At 46.0% G+C, this 16,990-nt stretch overlaps 1 protein-coding gene across 3 annotated transcripts in view; it reads left to right on the forward strand.

The window, feature by feature from the left end:
- The window catches only part of GRHL1 (grainyhead like transcription factor 1), a 37,774-nt gene extending 20,784 nt beyond the window's left edge, over positions 1 to 16,990 (forward strand). For 2 of the 3 annotated variants that reach the window (XM_021390474.1, XM_021390475.1), the window contains exons 9-16: positions 2,906 to 3,064; positions 7,767 to 7,854; positions 10,027 to 10,166; positions 11,589 to 11,626; positions 11,728 to 11,816; positions 13,580 to 13,665; positions 15,376 to 15,440; positions 16,621 to 16,735. In XM_021390474.1, coding sequence (XP_021246149.1) covers positions 2,906 to 3,064; positions 7,767 to 7,854; positions 10,027 to 10,166; positions 11,589 to 11,626; positions 11,728 to 11,816; positions 13,580 to 13,665; positions 15,376 to 15,440; positions 16,621 to 16,735 — 780 coding nt within the window. Of the gene's footprint in view, positions 1 to 2,905; positions 3,065 to 7,766; positions 7,855 to 10,026; positions 10,167 to 11,588; positions 11,627 to 11,727; positions 11,817 to 13,579; positions 13,666 to 15,375; positions 15,441 to 16,620 lie in introns of all 3 variants that reach the window. The other variant, XM_021390473.1, reaches the window with a different exon arrangement.

Consider the following 16,990-nt stretch of genomic DNA (forward strand, 5'->3'; position numbering starts at 1 on the left):
ACGCCTGTTTTTCCTGGTTTGTTTGAAAGGCAGATCTTGTTAGGAAAAAGGTGCTGTGTGGAAAGAACTTGGCTGTCTCTGCTGCCCTTCCTTGAGGGCATGCAGCAGAGCAGCCAGATTAATTTTTTTTCTGCAGTGTTAAAATTGAAGATCGTTTCTTGCAGATCTGACCATAAGCACAGTGCATTCCTTCGGAGCCGTGAGCTGTCGGGTGGTTAGAACAGCCCAGGAAGTCCAGAGGTCTGTGCTCTTCCCACGCTGCCTTCCAGCGTGATCTCGAAGGAGCTGCTTTCAACCCCGTGCCTCAGTTTGTTCCTTCTGTTGGGCTGGGCTGCTGCTCGCCTGCCCCATGGCTGCACGGGGCTGACCGTGGCCTTGGGAGATCTGGGGTGTGTCGGGGTGAATGTTGCCGAGTGTGGAGCTTTAGCATCATGTCTCAGCTGGCAGGCTTTGTTGTTTGGTGTTTTATCTCAAACACCGCTGTTGCAGAAGCCATTTGTCAGCTTTCAGTAATAACAACAACAAAAAATAAAGTCTGCCAAAGCCTAGAAGTATGATTCAGTATACACTAAGGGCTTAACTGCCAAGCAAGCAAAATATAACTCGGTAACAGGTTTCTAATCCTTCTCCAAATCTTTAAAGAAAATCTGCGTAACTTTTGAGGGTTTGACTCACGTTTGTAAGTGCTTGGGCTTGACAGTGCTCTATTTTTAAGTGCCGTCTTTATGTTGAATCTTGGGAGGTGAGATGAAAATATTTTTTTGTTGTTTTATTTTTTTTTTAAAGTAACAGCAAATCTTAATATAGCTGAGAATGCGGAACTGCCCTTAGAAAAATAGGTTGGACACATGAAAAGGAATCTTGCTCAGCAGGCTGAAGATGTGGAGCAACTTCTGCGGTTACGTTTTTCTTTTTTCTGGCAGTTCTGGGGTGGGGATGGGACTGGCACACTCACTCGGCCCCGCGTTTCTCTCTGAGCACAATCAGATCTCCCTGAGCGAGGCACCTGTCTGAGACTGTGTTAGCCCAACCTGGAAAAGCAGTTCTCTGAAATGCCCCTTTTGTGGAATTGAAGCAACTTCAAGCTCACAACGGGACTCAGAGATGCAGGATGGGTAGGGAGAAGCAGACGATCCCTTTTAGCTGAGCTGGTTTGGTACAAATGAGTAAAGTCAGGCTCTGAGAGAGGCACAAGAAAGCTTGGGCTGTTACCTCCTGCCCAGAGTCCTGAAGACTTAAATGGCATCGAAGTGAAGTCAACTCTTCAAAGCTAGAACTAATCAAATGAGGAGAATTTCAAGTAGGAGGATAATCTTTGTCATCTGACAGCCCATCCCAAGTTCCCGTGAGATCCCCACGCGGTTGTGCCGCAGCAGCACGTAGCTGTTGTGCCAGGGCTGCCACTTCTTGCCCGGAGTGCTGTGCGTGCTTTGCATAGCTGGTAAGGCTGGGCCCGAGGGCCTCTTCCAGTGGAGCGCCCCACACTCACACCTGAATTCACCAGAGGGGACGTGGCAGCGCTCTGTGGGTGCACAGTCTCTTGGGGTGTAGTGGTGTGGGACTCTAGGGAGGGGTTTTGCAGGAATGTTGGGGCTGTGGGAGACATGGAACGGCTGCTGGTGTGCGTTTCCTTGCAGCACGCAGTCATCTTTCTCATGCAGACATGAGAGCTGCATGCGAATATTCATCATGGGTACATGCATCTAAAACTAAGAAGATGTCAAAAATATGCAGACAGCAGAGTGAAGGCTCTCTTACAAACAAAACCAGTGCTCAGGGAGCGCAATTACCCAGGCTGTGCGTGCAGTTGATTACACAGCCCCAGAGCAAGTGAGAGCATCTCTTTGGGCTCCTTGGAGCTCTCCCCTGGGGTGAGCAATTGCTCACTCTGGCAGTGCTGCCAGCACCCTCCCTCTGCCCGTTCCAGGCCCTGGAGCTCGGCATGCAGGTGGTTGTGGATCACTGACATTTACTGGAAGTAGTTTCACACGTTTCAATTTCTCTGCCCAAGCAGACCCGGCACGGTGTTGGCAAGGTCTGGCGAAGGGGCAGCAGCTGTTTGCTGGGCTGTTGTGCCAGGGGTTGTGCTCTGCAGTGCTAGTCTGGGCAGCCAGCCTTACTATTCTTTGTTGGTTTTTTTTTTTGGCTTTTTATAGTACTGTGTTTTATATGAAAATAAGAGCTCCTATCTATCCCTAATCTGTTGATAGTTACTGCATTTCCATTTCCCCCATTGTGTCAGAACTTGAGAAGGATGTTGCAGAACTTGTGCAAAGAAGCCTTTGATAAGCACTTTGCAAAATCGCAGATCCTGATCAAACCCATACGCTTCTTGCAAATGAACATGAGATTTTGCAGTGCTGAGATGGCTCCAGAAGGTGGCACTAATTCTCTGTACAGTTTCAGACTGGTGCTTTACTTTAGTAGCAACAGAAGATTTCAGTAGGCTGCACTCGAATCAGCTTATGCAAAACTCAGGAAACTTTCTTTTATCCTGTCGAAATTAATGTAAGTTTTTCAAGGCATGGTTGTGTTTTTACCAGGGTGGAGAAACAGTGGCCAGTGAAGGTTGGGTGTGGGAGGATTCCTGTTACACAAAGCATGATGATGGCAAACAGGGTCCCTTAAGCATAAATGTCTAGGGAAGGTGGATGGAGCTCTTATAAAGCTTGAGAATTTACTGAAATTCACTCTTGTTGAAGTGACTTTGCCCCTTGTCATGACTTGGATAAAGAATCAGGAATGCAGTGCTGTCTCGTGGATTTTTACCTGAAATCTCAGAGCGCTCTGTGTGTAGGGGTGGAGACAAGCTCCTAAATCTCCACTTGCTGTGTAGTCCGTTGCTCGATGGTCAGCGAGCAATCTGTGTGTCACTGCTGATGAGTACTGGTTTCCTCTCCTGCAGGTTTTCATCTCTGTGAACTGCCTCAGCACAGACTTCTCCTCTCAGAAAGGAGTTAAAGGCCTGCCTCTGAACCTTCAGATTGACACCTACAGCTACAACAACAGGAGTAACAAACCTGTGCACCGCGCCTACTGCCAGATTAAAGTCTTCTGTGACAAGGTAAGGTTGGGTCAGTGTGCAAACGACACTTGGGGAAAGGCTGCTCCTCAGCTTAGGGGGCTTTAGAACAGTGCAGTTGATTTGAGTAAGTGAAGGCTTTTATTTTTGCCCAAGTTGTACCATGTCAGCCTTTCTAAGTGTCTTTGTGTGTTCTTATTATACTTTTTCTTTTGTCGAGTTGACCCTTCCGTGAACAGAAAATGTAGCTGTTCTCGTTGTGCCCCTGTGGGATACAGCAGTGTGATGAATTCTGTTCACAGGCTGGATAGGTGCTGTAATTTGACTGTTCTGCCTCATGCGTTTAGCACCTCGAGAATTAACCTTTCCCAATTATGGATCACCTGAAACAGTGAAGGAAGCTGCAGGAGCTGAGCTGAAAGCAGTTGTTAAGAGCTCCTCTGGGTTTGCGAAGAAAGGAGATTTCTCGGTTTTTGTAGCGCTCTCCCATCTGAACAATCTTTCAAGGGACGAGAGCAAGTCATGTGCAGTGTTACTGCTTCCAGAGCGACCAAGAGCTCTCCTGGCTGGCATGAGCACTGCATGACTTCCCCAGTCCTTCTCTCAATCACTGAGAGCTGTGCTGACTTTGTCTTGCTGGCACCGGGCTTTTCTTTGCATCCAGCCTGTCTTCGTCAGACTATTTGTGAGCGAGATCTCGCACACCTCTCTGCAGCCCCAGGTCTGAGAAAGGCTCACACCCTCACTCTGGAGGCCTGAGCTAGCTTTGCATTGGTCACATTGTGTGCAGTCTTTCCTTAGCATGCTGCTGGAAAATTAGTGTCCCATGTCATTTCTCTGCCCTGCCATCTCCTCAGATCTATGGAGCCTCCAGACTGCTTCTGCTAATAGCACCCCAGTAATAACCCTGCCGTGTTTTATTGTTCACTTTTGTTTTTAAACAGAATCATAGAATCATTAAGGTTGGAAAAGACCGCTAAGATCATCTCATCCACCCACTGATCTGTCCCCCACCGTGCCCCCTAGCTACATCCCCCAGTGCCACCTCCCTAGGCAGCCTGTGCCACTGCCTCACCACTCTTTCTGAGAAGAATTTTTTTCCTAATATTCAACTTGATGAAGTAACCAGCAACAAAGGCCTCTTTGCTTTCTTGCATGACTGGGAGAAGCTGCTTGCAGTTATCGTATAAAGCTGCTTAGTTGTCTTCCTTCATGTGCCTCCTGGGAAGACTCTTGTGATGATGAACTTACTGGGGAATTAATGAATGCTCTCAGAGCTACTTCCTCTGCAGATTACTGTATCATCCACATGTATCACTGTCCTTAATGTGTCTCTGTGTGTTGCCACTCTTACCTGCATAAGTGCTGTTACCCATTTTCTCCCTGGAGAGCCAATTCTGTACTGTGAAGATCTGTTGGAAGAAAAAAACCAGCACAAAATAGCCTTGCTGTGTCCTCCCAACTGGGACAGCTCTGTAGACCCAAATCTATTCCACCTAAGGCATGCCTGACCTGACATCAAACCTAGGCGCTGGCGTGGCAGTGCTTTGCTGTCTTTTTATGTCTACAAATTCATAGATTTCCTATGGAAGGCCAAGCAGTTGGGTTAATGCCGTGTGATTGATGGCCTTTGCACGGGAAAGGAGGAACCTGTGGGACAGGGGAAGCTGCTGCTACTTGGTTCTAGTTTTTGGTTGCTGCCTGTGAGATGAAATTTCTTCTGGTGTTTCTGCCCTTAGTGTTCTGTGTGGAAGGAGCCTAAAGGTGCCCACCATGTTTGGACTGCATCTTATCCTGTGTGGCTTCAGGAGCTGAGTGAAGCGATATGAACAGAACGGTGCCGTTCTGTAGCGCATCACAGTGCAGGCTTCGTTCAAGCTTGCCACAGAAGTGCTTAGGCTACTAGGGATAGGGGTGGTCTATCACAGGGAGACCTCTGGGGCACAGCTAAGTGCCACATGGGCAAGGGACAATTAAATACATGCTCTCACAAACTGTCACTGGTAGTGTCCTTTGGGAGCTGCTGTTGCTGTGCACTGAGAGGGTTTTTAGTGGGGTACTGAAACAGGTGAGGTGTTGCTGAAAGGAGAGGTCATGGAGGTGATGCAGTTGGGTGGGAGCAGGCTGTGCTGGTGCAGAGTGCTTGAGAGCACTTTCTGACTCTGTCCCAGCCCAGTAAATCCCTCCTAGAGTTGCTAATGCTTCTGCAGTGAGCGGCTTCTCCTCCTATTAGACCTCGTCTCCTCTGACCAATGTCCTGATCCCAGCAGCGAGGAGATGAGACACCAAGGGACAGCCCCAAGGACCTGTGAGAAGTGTCATTTCTGCAGCCCCCCCGCATGCCTTGGGTCCCAGCTCAAGCCTCCAGCTGGCTCTCAAGTGTTGTGCTGTTATTAGACCCCTTTGGCTCAGTGTCCTTTGTGCTCTCACATCTCCACATCCCTTTGCCCTAGTTACCATGAACAGGAGAGTAGCAGAAGTCTCCTGTAGTGACATTTCTCCACCAGCCAAGCATCCTCGCCACACTGTCGGATGTAGGGGCATGCCAGGCACGTAGACAGAGAGCCCAGCTCCTTGCTGGGGAGAGCCTGTCCCACAGGACAGCTCCTCCACGTTGCAGGCAGGCTGCCAGAGCCCTACCTAAACAGGAGGGGCTGGGGACACCTCAGAGCACGTCTGTTGTACCCAGCACGTGGGCACGAGCAGACAGCCCAGCAGTGTCCTGAAGACTGTGCGTTTTGACTGTGTTACAGCTTTGCACCCTCTCCCTGTGCAGCTGTTGCTTATCATGTAAGTTGTGTTTTGCTGCAGGAGGGAGGAATGACAGCTCTCCAGAGCACAGCTTCCCTTTGACAGCCCAAGAGCCTGTTGCAGAAGGGAGGAGAAACAACAAAGAAAAATCCTCCAGCCTTTAACACATTGGCAAGAGTATGAAATCTTGCATTTCAGGCTGGTGAGGAAGCTGGGAAAATGTGTTTTTTTGTTTTTTTTTTTTTGAGCATACTTACTCTGTAGCTGCAGAATATGGGATTCCTATATCCTTGTTTTTTTTTTTTTCCCCCTTCCCCTTGGCTATGTTGGTAACAAGCTGACAAACCAGAAGAGACTGTCATTGAAGCAGCTGAGGTGTTGCAGGGACCCAGAGAAAACCCAGCTGACTGTATATCAGAGCTCTATGACTGTGAAGTAAGGGAGAGGTTGAAGGAGGTTTCCTCAAAATGCATGTAAATCCCGTTGGTGGATCTGTACATTCTTCACACTAAAGATAGTGCTGTTCCAGAGCGTGAAGTTTGAGGAGCAGAACTTCAGTAATTGCATATGAAAGTTAGAAGACACAGGGCTGGAGCCAAATCTTTCTGCCACCACCTTCTGCTGCCGAGCTGAGATGCTGCAACCCCTCTGGTGATGGAAGCCGCAGAGGGACGTGGGTCCAGCTGGAGTTCGGGTGGATGTCCTCACTGTCCTGGTGGAACCTTGTTGGTGTTATGGGGCCAGCTGCAACCAGCAGTGGGCTTGTCTTTATTAGCAACTTTCTTCTTTATTTTCCACAACATCTGTCTGAAACTGCTTTTGTCCCTGCTGCTAGTGGGGCAAAGGGGTGATATGTATTGGTGCACATTGAATATGTAGGCCAGTCTTCCTTTTAATTGGTAGTGCAGCCATGCCTGCTGCAGCCTCGCAGGCGTTAGCATGGTATTGCCCATAGAGCATGGATTTACTGTGAGGTTAGGAGGGCTGTCGCCTTTCTTACGTGCTATGTATTAGGTACCATTTCCCACCTCATTGCTGCATGTTTTTTTGATATCGTGTCTGCTGTAGCTGATCTCTTCTTCCTCCTGCTCTGCCCAAGGACGTGTGTGTTACTGGCAGCTCTGCCAGGCTGGGGAGAAGTGATGGCTTCCTGTAATTCCCCTGTGGTCAGATAACTGTTACCCTGCTTTATAGGATGGCAGGGCTTGTGCATTCCAGCTGGGGCAGTGATCTGATGGCAGTACCCCAAGTGAATATTGGGTAGCTTCTTTGGGCTGATCGCCTCCTGCAGCTGGCTGTGTGACATCTCTGCCCTAACACACAGTCACGTGGGATTCTGTGCAGTGCTGGACGAAGGAGCACGATTCTCTGTCGTAGCTGTCTGCATCTACCTTGACTGTGTGCCCCCACTGCTGCTTGGGGTGAAGTGCCAGGAGCTGTGTGGGCAGCAACCCAGCTTGGTCTCTGTGGCTTCCACCACAGCCCAGTGCTGATGCAAAGGGAAGAAATAAATAATGCCTACTTTAAATGTCTATAAATGTCTATAGCTTTAGACTGTAGAGGCTTGCGTAGCTGCTGCTGACTCCACATGCAGCATGCAGGAAGGTATCTTGTACTTGGTGATCCAAGTGTGGCTTGATTTTATAGATTACCTAGTGAACTCTTCAGCTGGGAGGACTTGAAAGTTTCTAGTGTTTTAAACACTTCAAATATATTCTGTGTTATGCTTCATACAGTTGTTCTTGCTATCTGACTTGAAAGAAAAGGAAGTAATGGCACCTTGCATGTGGTTGCTGGAGTTCATTAGATGATAGGACTTGAAAGTAAATGCTGGGAGATCTCAGTGTTGGCACACAGGTGGAACTGCAGCTCCGGTACCCTGGAGCTGAACTCTGCAAACACAACTCTGGAAGAATCTGTTCCTCCCTCTGCAGCTGAAAAACAATGAACTGAAAAACCCTCCTCGCTTCCCCTTCCCTTAATCTCTTTGCAGGGAGCAGAAAGAAAGATCAGGGATGAAGAGCGAAAGCAAAGCAAAAGAAAAGGCAAGTGCACTGACCCCAGCTCTCAGTTGAATGCCTGTAAGTAGAAATTATATCATGAGTATTTTAAATATTAGATCTCATTTTGGTTATAAATAACTTGTGCAGTAGTACTCTAAGTCAATTTTTTATCCCCTATGGAATTGTTTTTGTTTTAAGCTGTTGTTTATGGAATCATTAATTGCATTTAGCAAATTACTGGGTCATTTAGGACCTTACTCTGCATAGTTTTTCCTGTCCAAGACAGGATCCTGGTGCACATTTACGAGCAGCTGAAGTGACAGGGTGTGTGTGATGTTTGTATGCTTGCTGCAGCCCCTGCAGCTCCAGGTGTCTGCAAGGACTGGAGCCGTTCCAAACGTTTCCAACTTGATCTTAAACCTAAGCTTTAACGTATGTTGGAAGGTGCTTACAGCTGTGCAGCAGGACAGTGGTGGGCTTGGGACTGTGCCTCCCAGCCCTGTGCTCTCTTCCAGAGCAAAGCCATCCTTATTCAGTATTTTCAGTAGAAATTGTTTCCACACACGCGAATGATGTGAAGGTCTCAGTACACAAAGGCTGTGGAGCTGCCTCCTGCTAAGCATCTTCCTTCTAGCTGCTGCAGGTGAGGTTTATATATTTTGACTGCAACAGATCCTGTGTTTTGATGACTTGTTATTTGCTAACAGAGCTGCTTAGAGGAAAATGCATCTCCCTGTGCTCCCTTTAATGGGGCAGGCGTGTTCTCTCTCTTGCTTGTCAGAGCCCTGCTATTAACAGTCCAACTGGTTGGACAAGCATGCACCTCACAGCTTGTTGGGCAGGATTTTCCTGACGCAGCAGGTACGGGCTGCTGGAGCAGCTTCAGAAGAAGATAATGCTCTGAGGGAACCCTTTTGCTCAAGGGCAAACGGGAAAGGGATGCAGGGATGCGTCCTGATTCTTTTTCCCCTAAGTGAAAGACAGCTTTAGCGCACTGCTAGCATTTCACAAATGTAGTTGCCTCAGTGGCTCTCAAAAGATTGTCGTGTCCAGCACTGCTGGAAGGTGAAAAGTCAGTTTCAGTACTGATTTCCAGGATCTCATGCTTTCTAGTGTGAATTTCCTAAGCTTGGGCTTAGCCTGGAGAGACCTTTATTTTCCTGGAAAGTACAATCTATTGCTGTTTAGTTTTTATGTGGGGAGTTTTTAATTGCTCTAAGACATAAGCTGTTGCATCCGTCTCTGGGACTACAAATGCCACATACACATGGACTCAGCAACAGCAGAAATTGACTTTTGGTCCAAAAAAAATTTTTTTGCAAGGATTACGCAATCTTGGGAAGATCAGTTTTACAAGGCAAAAAATAAGTTTATTTCTGACCGGAGTTGTGAGAGGTGAAGTGCTTTGCTTGCAGTTCGTGTGACTTAAAGTGTAAAAGTTTCCACATGGTAAATAAGTGGAAATCAATGGTTCTGACATTACTGTATCAGAACAGCAGTGTGAGGCACCTCCTGCCTCACTCTCTCCCAAATGGGCTTTTGTGGGTGAACACTCAATGCCTTGTGTCACTTCACTGGTGCATGGTGAGAGCCAAGGCTCTCAGTGGGAGACAGTGCTGGTGCTGATGGGGGATGACGTGGGGTCTGGCAGTGTGGGGCTGACCAGGGTGAACGACGAGATGAAGAAAAATATAAATTGAGAAGCGTGGAATGGAAATGCAACTCGTGAGCATGTTTGTACATCTCTTTAGAGTGATCGTGCTTTTCAGTACTGCCTTTGGAGAGGTTCCCAGCTGTGTGGGTGGCAGCCTGTTTCCTTTTTTTCTCCTCTTTCTGCCGTTCTGGTGTGGGAAATTCAGCAGCCCTCTGGGAAGGATTGGTTAGGCAGAAGGGGAGGGGGCTTGAACCAGCTTTTGTTCTCTGTTCCACTTGGTATATGGAAGACCTAGGTTTTTCTCCTGGGTTTAGTGGTCAGAGCACCCTCCAGCCCATTTCAATACTCAAATGGAGTCAGATAGTTTGCTTAGATAGAATTTGCTCTGTGCTGTTCTGTTGGAGTCCAGGCCCTCGCCCAGGACAGCCCAGGTTCAAAGTCCTCTACTACAGCAGCTTCTCCCTTTGACCCTGACTACAGGGTACTCTTGTTCAGCAGCCTGCATGCCTTTTAAATGATGTAGGAAAGCTGCAGCCTCATTGTTGCCTGCCCCATACTCATTGTCTGTGCTGACCCAACCTTTGGTCTCTCTCCAGTTTCTGATGTCAAAGTGCCAATGCTTCCCTCACACAAGCGGACGGACATCACTATCTTCAAGCCCTTCATGGATCTAGACACTCAGCCCGTCCTCTTCATTCCCGACGTTCACTTTGCAAATCTGCAGCGTGGTGCTCATGTAAGTAAAGCCTGTGGGTGTGGGGGTGAGGAGGGCTATGGGGTGTATTCACAAGAAGTCCAGCATGTTGTGTGTATGTGAAAATATGAAATACCAGACGGTCTGCACTGATGCTGTAAACAAACACAGGCTGAGTCTTACATAAGCAAGAGACATTGCTCCTACATGTGTTGGCTGGACTTAACTGGGGATGTTTTCTGAATAAATTATTTTCCTGTGAGCTACTGTTGTTAAGAACTTGAAATGATTTTTCCAAAGCATTTCCAGCTGAGAGTTCACAGAAGGAACTGCAGGCTGGTTTTCTTTTGTAAAGTCTGCTGGCTTTCTGCTGTGCTGCTGGAGACTTCAGGCTTCTGCAGCCTGCTGCTGCAGAGTGAAAAGCCGTTTTGTGGAGCTGGCAAGCGTGTCAGCTTTGTGATCTGCTGCCAGAGCACCCTGCTTCAACATTCCTGGAAAGTCCCAGCTGACAGGAAGCTGGAAGGGAAAAAATGAGTGCAACCAAACTTCAAAATCTTCGGTCTTCCTGTGTTGAGAGCTCTGGCATGCTCTAACAGAATATCAGTGTTACTTTTTTTAAGACAGTTGCCTCAATTCCTAACAGAGAACCAGAATAAAGTTGTATCCATAAGGAACTTTTCTGTGCCTTATCCTATAACAGCTGTAGTTTTAAGTACTGTTGGAAGACTGCATTAGTCTAGACAGAGAACTAGTTAGCTCCTGTGCATTCCCATCCTTAGCATTTGAGATCCTTCAATTTGTCTGTAGGAAAAGAGGTAAAGAAGGAACTTACTGGCTTTTGGAAGATTGAGTCTAAGTGTTGTTTGATACAGAATTGAAAGATAAAGAGGAAATGAATTCCAGTTCTGGGGAAAGCTTGCACAACCCTAAGCAAAAGTACTGCCTGTTTATTAAAATGAAGGCAATGTTCTTTGCTTGGATCGAAGCATCTTACTTCTGGTAGTAAAGAAGTTCTGGCTCCCTTCTTGACAGCCTCTTTTTTCCCCTGTAGCCTGTACTGTTGTGCTTATGAGTCAGTTGAGTGAGTGAGCCGTCTGCCTATCCCCTGCGTTTCTTGCTGTGGGTTTAGGGATTCTCTCTCCTAGAACAAAAACTTGTCGCTGTTGGGCCTTTGCTTCTGTGGGATACAGCAGAATCATTGCTCAATGGCAATCAATTGTGTAAACAAAGCTATTGCTAAGTAGGAAATAGCAGTTAACACTTAAAGCTATGGGAAACACATTGCTGGCAGGACCATGTTAGGCCAGCCAAGGGCCATGTCTTCACGTGACTTTCTTTCGTGGGGTGCAGACCGCTATGTAGTTTTCTCAGAGGACTGCATACCCTTTTAGGTTCTCACTAGCTAGTTAAATCACTGTATGTTTTTCTGCATATTTCAAGAAAATCTCTTCTTTGTTTTAAAAGGTCCTTCCTGTTGCTTCTGAAGAGCTAGAAGGTGAAAGGTGAGAGCTGTGCTTTTTCAGTCTGCTGAAGCTTTGCCCTTGGATAGGAGGTTAGTCCCTGTAACTGTACTGTGGCTAACATTTTGCTCTATCAATGACAGCTCCAACCTGAAGAGAGGAGGTTATATTGGCGAAGAGGACTTCATTGCTACTCCAAACAAAATGGCTAGAATAGAAGAACCAAAAAGAGGTATTACTCTCTCCTTTCAAAGACTGAATTATCAGAGTGCTTGTCCATCAGGATAGAGAGATGGCTGTGAGATTAGAGTTATTTTATTTTGCACTATACTTCATCCTGACCTTCTAGTTTTGACTGGTAATGGAAGGTACACGAATATCATGTTGTAGTTCAGTTTCACAAATCTTTTTGCCGTAGGAGAATTTTGGAGTTTTTCTGCCAGTTCAGACACTGCCTGCATTTGAATTTTGTGTAAGGAAAGGTACAGAGGTGTTGAGCAATGTACCAGTTCCTTGAGGAGAAAGTTTACTAGATAATCAATTACAAAATACTGGAAACCCTTTGGTGAGAGTTTGACATTTGAGTGCTAAGAGTTGGTTCTGGATATAAAATTGTTGCATCTTCCATGGTGCTGGAAGATGGGCTGTTCACCACTAGGAGCCAAAACCAAAATGAGAGCATATTTTGTTTATTTTCTGTCTTTGAACTTTGTGGAATTGAACATTGCTGTGGTGTCATGGAAGAAAATGAGATCCCTTTTGGAGAGGGCATGGAGGATTGCCTGCCTGATGACAGCTGTGTATGGAAAGACCACGACAAAGCTTAAAGGATTAAAAGATGAAGATTAAACTTGTGAGGTGGCAAAGGTTAAATCTAGCAAGTTTGACCTGAATGGGGCTGCACTTTGGTAGTCTATGTAAACTAATATGGAATGGTGGATTTTATAAAAGGAAGCATGACTTCTTGGTTTCCCTTGACGCTATATGCGATGAAACGAGACCCATGGGATTATCTGTGCTTCGGCTGCTCTAATGCCCTACCTGTGCTGTTACTGAGAGTGTTTGTGCTCTCTTCATTTTTAAAATCTACTGTTCTTGTTCTGAATCTCCCTCTAGCAGAGGAAATCAAGGTGTTGTGCTGTCCTTAGCTCACCTTGGCCAACTTGGACCAGTAATTGCACTGTATTGCAGGCGTGTCAAAGGCGTGTAGCTAATGAACCCTTGTAAACCATCCAGCTTGCAATACCTAGTCATTAGAGGATGGATTAAAGGCAGCAAAGCCGTTCAAGTCCGAGCTTTTTTGCTCTCATGGCTTATTCCTCAGCCGTAATGCAGTTTTTAATGAGGCTGATGCTACATACAATGACTCTGCTAGCTTGAGAACGCTAGAGATACTTAACTAATTAGGTTTCTTATTCTTGGGTTCCCCTCCTAGCAGGAAACAGAGCCTGCAGTGTATGTCAGCTGAGGTGGGATGGGTATTCCTCAAACGTGGCGTGGAGAAGGAAGGCAGATGAGATGGTGTAGGAGGAGGGGGAAGTGTACAAATAAATAGTTACAAAATAAGGAGGTGGCCAGGTTGCCTTCACCTACTGTGATGGTATCTGTCAAGTTGGTTAATTGAAAAATCTTGTGGTAGGTAACTTGTGAGTTAGGAAGGGATGCTAGATTCTCAGAACTCCCATGTTTTGCATTCCTCCTTCCTGTGTTTTAAATATAATCTTTTCTTTCAAAAATAGAGAAAATATCAGGTAGTAAAAAATGTGTATTTTGACAATGCAGGTGTTTGACATGTGAGCATGCAGTATTTCTGTGCACAAAGAGCACCTTCTGAGCTAACCTAGCTGTACATCTTCAGTGAATAGTAGATGTATGTATGTTCTTCTCTTCACAAGACCCTTAGTCTATATTGCTCCATATTTAGCCACTATTATGTACAGGTCTTTGCTGAGGATCAACTACGCAGTTAATTCCTCTCTCTGATTTGCTTTTCAGTGTTGCTTTATGTCCGAAAAGAGTCAGAGGAAGTCTTTGATGCACTTATGTTAAAGACACCATCTCTGAAAGGCCTAATGGAAGCTGTAAGTAATAAGGCTGTTGTGTAGTCCTTCCCTCCAGCTTGAGAAAAAGCAAGTGTAGTCACTGTGTGATGGACAGTCATAGGAGCTAGAGCGCTGATTGCAGTTTGTGTTTGTGTGTTTCTGCTGCTTCTGGGAAAGAAGCAGAAGGCCAATGCCCTTTCAGTAAAGGGGAAATTAATGTAAATAATGCTTTAGTTCATTGTTGAAGGGGCTTTTGGAAGCTTCCTATTTAAGTGTCTCATTTTACATGGGTGAGATCTGGGTGTAAGAAGCTGTTTCTTAACCTTCCTGAAAATCTGAGCTTAAGAGTCACAAACTGGAAGGCACTGCTGGAAAGAGAGGCTCCTGGGCTCTCTTGTTATGCACATTCTGTTCTGGGCACGTGGCAGAAGCAAGCAGTTTATAGGTCTTTTCCTTGAGGAAAAAAATGGTCAGTGGACTCCCACTTGGAGTGTCCTTCATGTCAGAGATGATAGCTCGATTAGGAGGCAGGGCAATTTCCAGAGCATGTTCAATGGCTTGGGTTTATTTCTGTCTGGAAGCCTTGTTTGGGGGCCTCCCTTCCTCTCTGCAGCCTTCTAGAGAGGAGCTCTTTCAAAGCCCCAGCTTAGAACAGGGCAGTGTGCTTGAACAGTTTTATGAATCTGTGCACACAAGCGTGAAATTATTCTCTGGTGCTTGACTTCCAAAACAGCCTTCCACTACTCCTGCTGCAATAATGCTGCAAGGGAAGTACAGAGCTTAACTCTGGGGAATGATGTAATGCTTGGCACAAGCTCAGAATTGCCATTTCTGACTGTCATTCTGTGACTAATGCCTCGTGGAGGCTTGGAGGACAGAGGCCTTGGGGCTGTACAGCCAGATATTGCCTTATCTTTGGGACCAGAGATGGCTCTGTAACACGAGACCCTTTCCTGCCAATGGGGCTTTGGAGTGTGATGTTTTTTGGCCTGTTCTCCTCTACAAATCTGGGTGAGTAATAGGAGGCAGAAGAGGAATTTTACTGATGGGTGATTGTGGGGAGCAGCTCGAGCTGTTGTGTGCTGGGGCACACAGGCTTTGCCAGCACACACAGGCTGGAGAGTGGCTGATAGGGAGGGAGTGAAGGCTGTGGCGTCCTCCCTTACCCAGTGGCCCTGAAGTAAAACTGTACCTCTGTTGCTTCACTGGGACTTCTCACAACAAGGAATCAAAAGCTCACAAATACAGTTTGGGGTACTCATCACATGCTTTTGTTGCCTGAAAGAGCACATTGGTTTGGTGCTCGCTGTTGATGCAGTGGAGCTATTTGCCAAAGTAAATCAGACTTGGGGGCCTTTGTGGTTTGTATGATGAAGAGCCATGCTTAGAGGCTGTGGATACTTGGATGGCTAAGGCAGAAATTTGTGATCATTTTGTCTTTAACACAGTTCTTTGCTTTATTGCTCTTTTTTTTTCCTGTATCAGCCACTGTGATGAGTAGTTTCCACCTGATCTCTCTGACACTGAATTTAAAAACAGTTTTCAATGCGGTAAAAGACTGGAGAGCCCAGGGAGGGTGCCGTGTTGTTGTTTTCCCTGTGTAGGCTCTTTGTTGAGTCAGCAGGGAATTGCTAGATCAAGAATCAGCGCTCAGGTTTAGATCATAACTGAGTGTTTTGCGCTGAAGTAAGTGAAAGGCAGTCCTAGCAGTCTCCTTACTTTACAGATGTTTTCTTTCTTTTGTTCTAGATATCTGACAAGTATGATGTTCCTTTTGATAAAATAGGAAAGATCTTCAAAAAATGTAAAAAAGGGTGAGTATGTATCCTTGAGGCAACTCTGAGAACATGAACTCCCTTCTTTCAAACCTGTAGGCAAATCTACTTTAAATTTCTCCATGCGCTGCACGTATGCGGATGTCATTTGTGTGTGTGTTCAGGCCCTGAACTCATCCTGTTCCAGTGCAACTCATAGAGCAGTAAAGCATAAGAGTCCTGTAGAACTAAACAGTTTGACTTGCTCTATAAATGCAAGTCATTGGACTTCCGAATTGACTGCTGTTTGAATCAGACTTGATCATGCCTGAGAAGAGTGCAGTTTGTTTAAAGGCTCCAAGTGACAAAGAACCTACTTGAATGGTTAACTGTGCTCATGGTCTATATTTGGCTACAGTTACTAAACCAGGTTATGTTTTTGTGTGCTACATTGGAGAGACCTCTACTTGCGAAATACCTGTTCCCTGCAAAGGCCACGGTCCTTTTATGTTGCAACATACATAGTTGAGTTCATGAACGTCCCTTTATTTTTCCTTTTAATCTTTTAGTAATTTTCTTGGTCCTTCTCCAAAGTCACCAGTTTCTTAGCCTCTTTCCCAAAGCCCCTCTGGCCAGAAAAATTAAGTCCTTTTAATCACCTTTGGAATGTAACTTCAAGTCATAGTAGTGCTCTCATAGCAGAATTACCACGCCAAAATAACTGCAAGAGTTTGGAATTGATGGTAGCTAAACGGCTGCTAAGGACAGTTCTGTGTGCTCAAGTGTGTGAACACACTTTTGTATGCACACTTACACACAAATACACAGTTCTTCTGGCAAATAAAAGAAGCGGCCACATATCAGCCATTTCTTCACTGTGAGGTCAGCAAGGGTTTGTGCTGATTATTTACAACTGTCAAACAGACCAGTTGAGAGCCCCAAGGCTGCTAAAGCATATGCAGCATCAGATGGGATTTGTGCCATTTCTGAGAGCTCCCTCCCTCCCGGTTCAGGAGCTAGACTTCATGCTTTCCTTCAGCTGAGAAGTGTGGCTGCAACCCTTGGTGGCAGGTCTGTTTGAGAGCAGCTAGATTTGCTATGGCAGGTGAAGATGCAGTTCAGGCGGGCAGGAATCTTAGGTTACCTCTGGACAGTCTCAGTGCTCTGAGATTTGAGTGCACCTTTGCTGTCTTTGGCATATAGAACTCTAATATTTCCCTGACTTATTTTATTTTTCCAGAATTCTGGTCAACATGGATGATAACATTGTGAAACACTATTCTAATGAAGATACCTTCCAGCTGCAGATTGAAGAAGTTGGAGGATCTTACAAGCTGACTCTCACTGAGATCTAAGATCACGGGTCCTCTGTGGATTTTAAGCACAGATCTCAAGTGATCATTTTCCCATAATGCAGTGTGTCGGGTAAAACACTAATCACCTTCTCCAGGAGCAAGCCAGGTGTTGACTTGTTCTGGGGAGCAGAGCGGTGTTTTTGCTTGATACCTTTGTGTCTCTGTTCTTTCTAGAGAACGTTGTAATGCTCATGACCTTATTTGCACTTGAAACCAGTGAGCAAAGAACAGCAATTAAATAGAGCATGTATAGAA

Source organism: Numida meleagris, chromosome 3 (genome assembly GCF_002078875.1).
Source record: "Numida meleagris isolate 19003 breed g44 Domestic line chromosome 3, NumMel1.0, whole genome shotgun sequence".
Lineage (NCBI taxonomy): Eukaryota > Metazoa > Chordata > Aves > Galliformes > Numididae > Numida > Numida meleagris.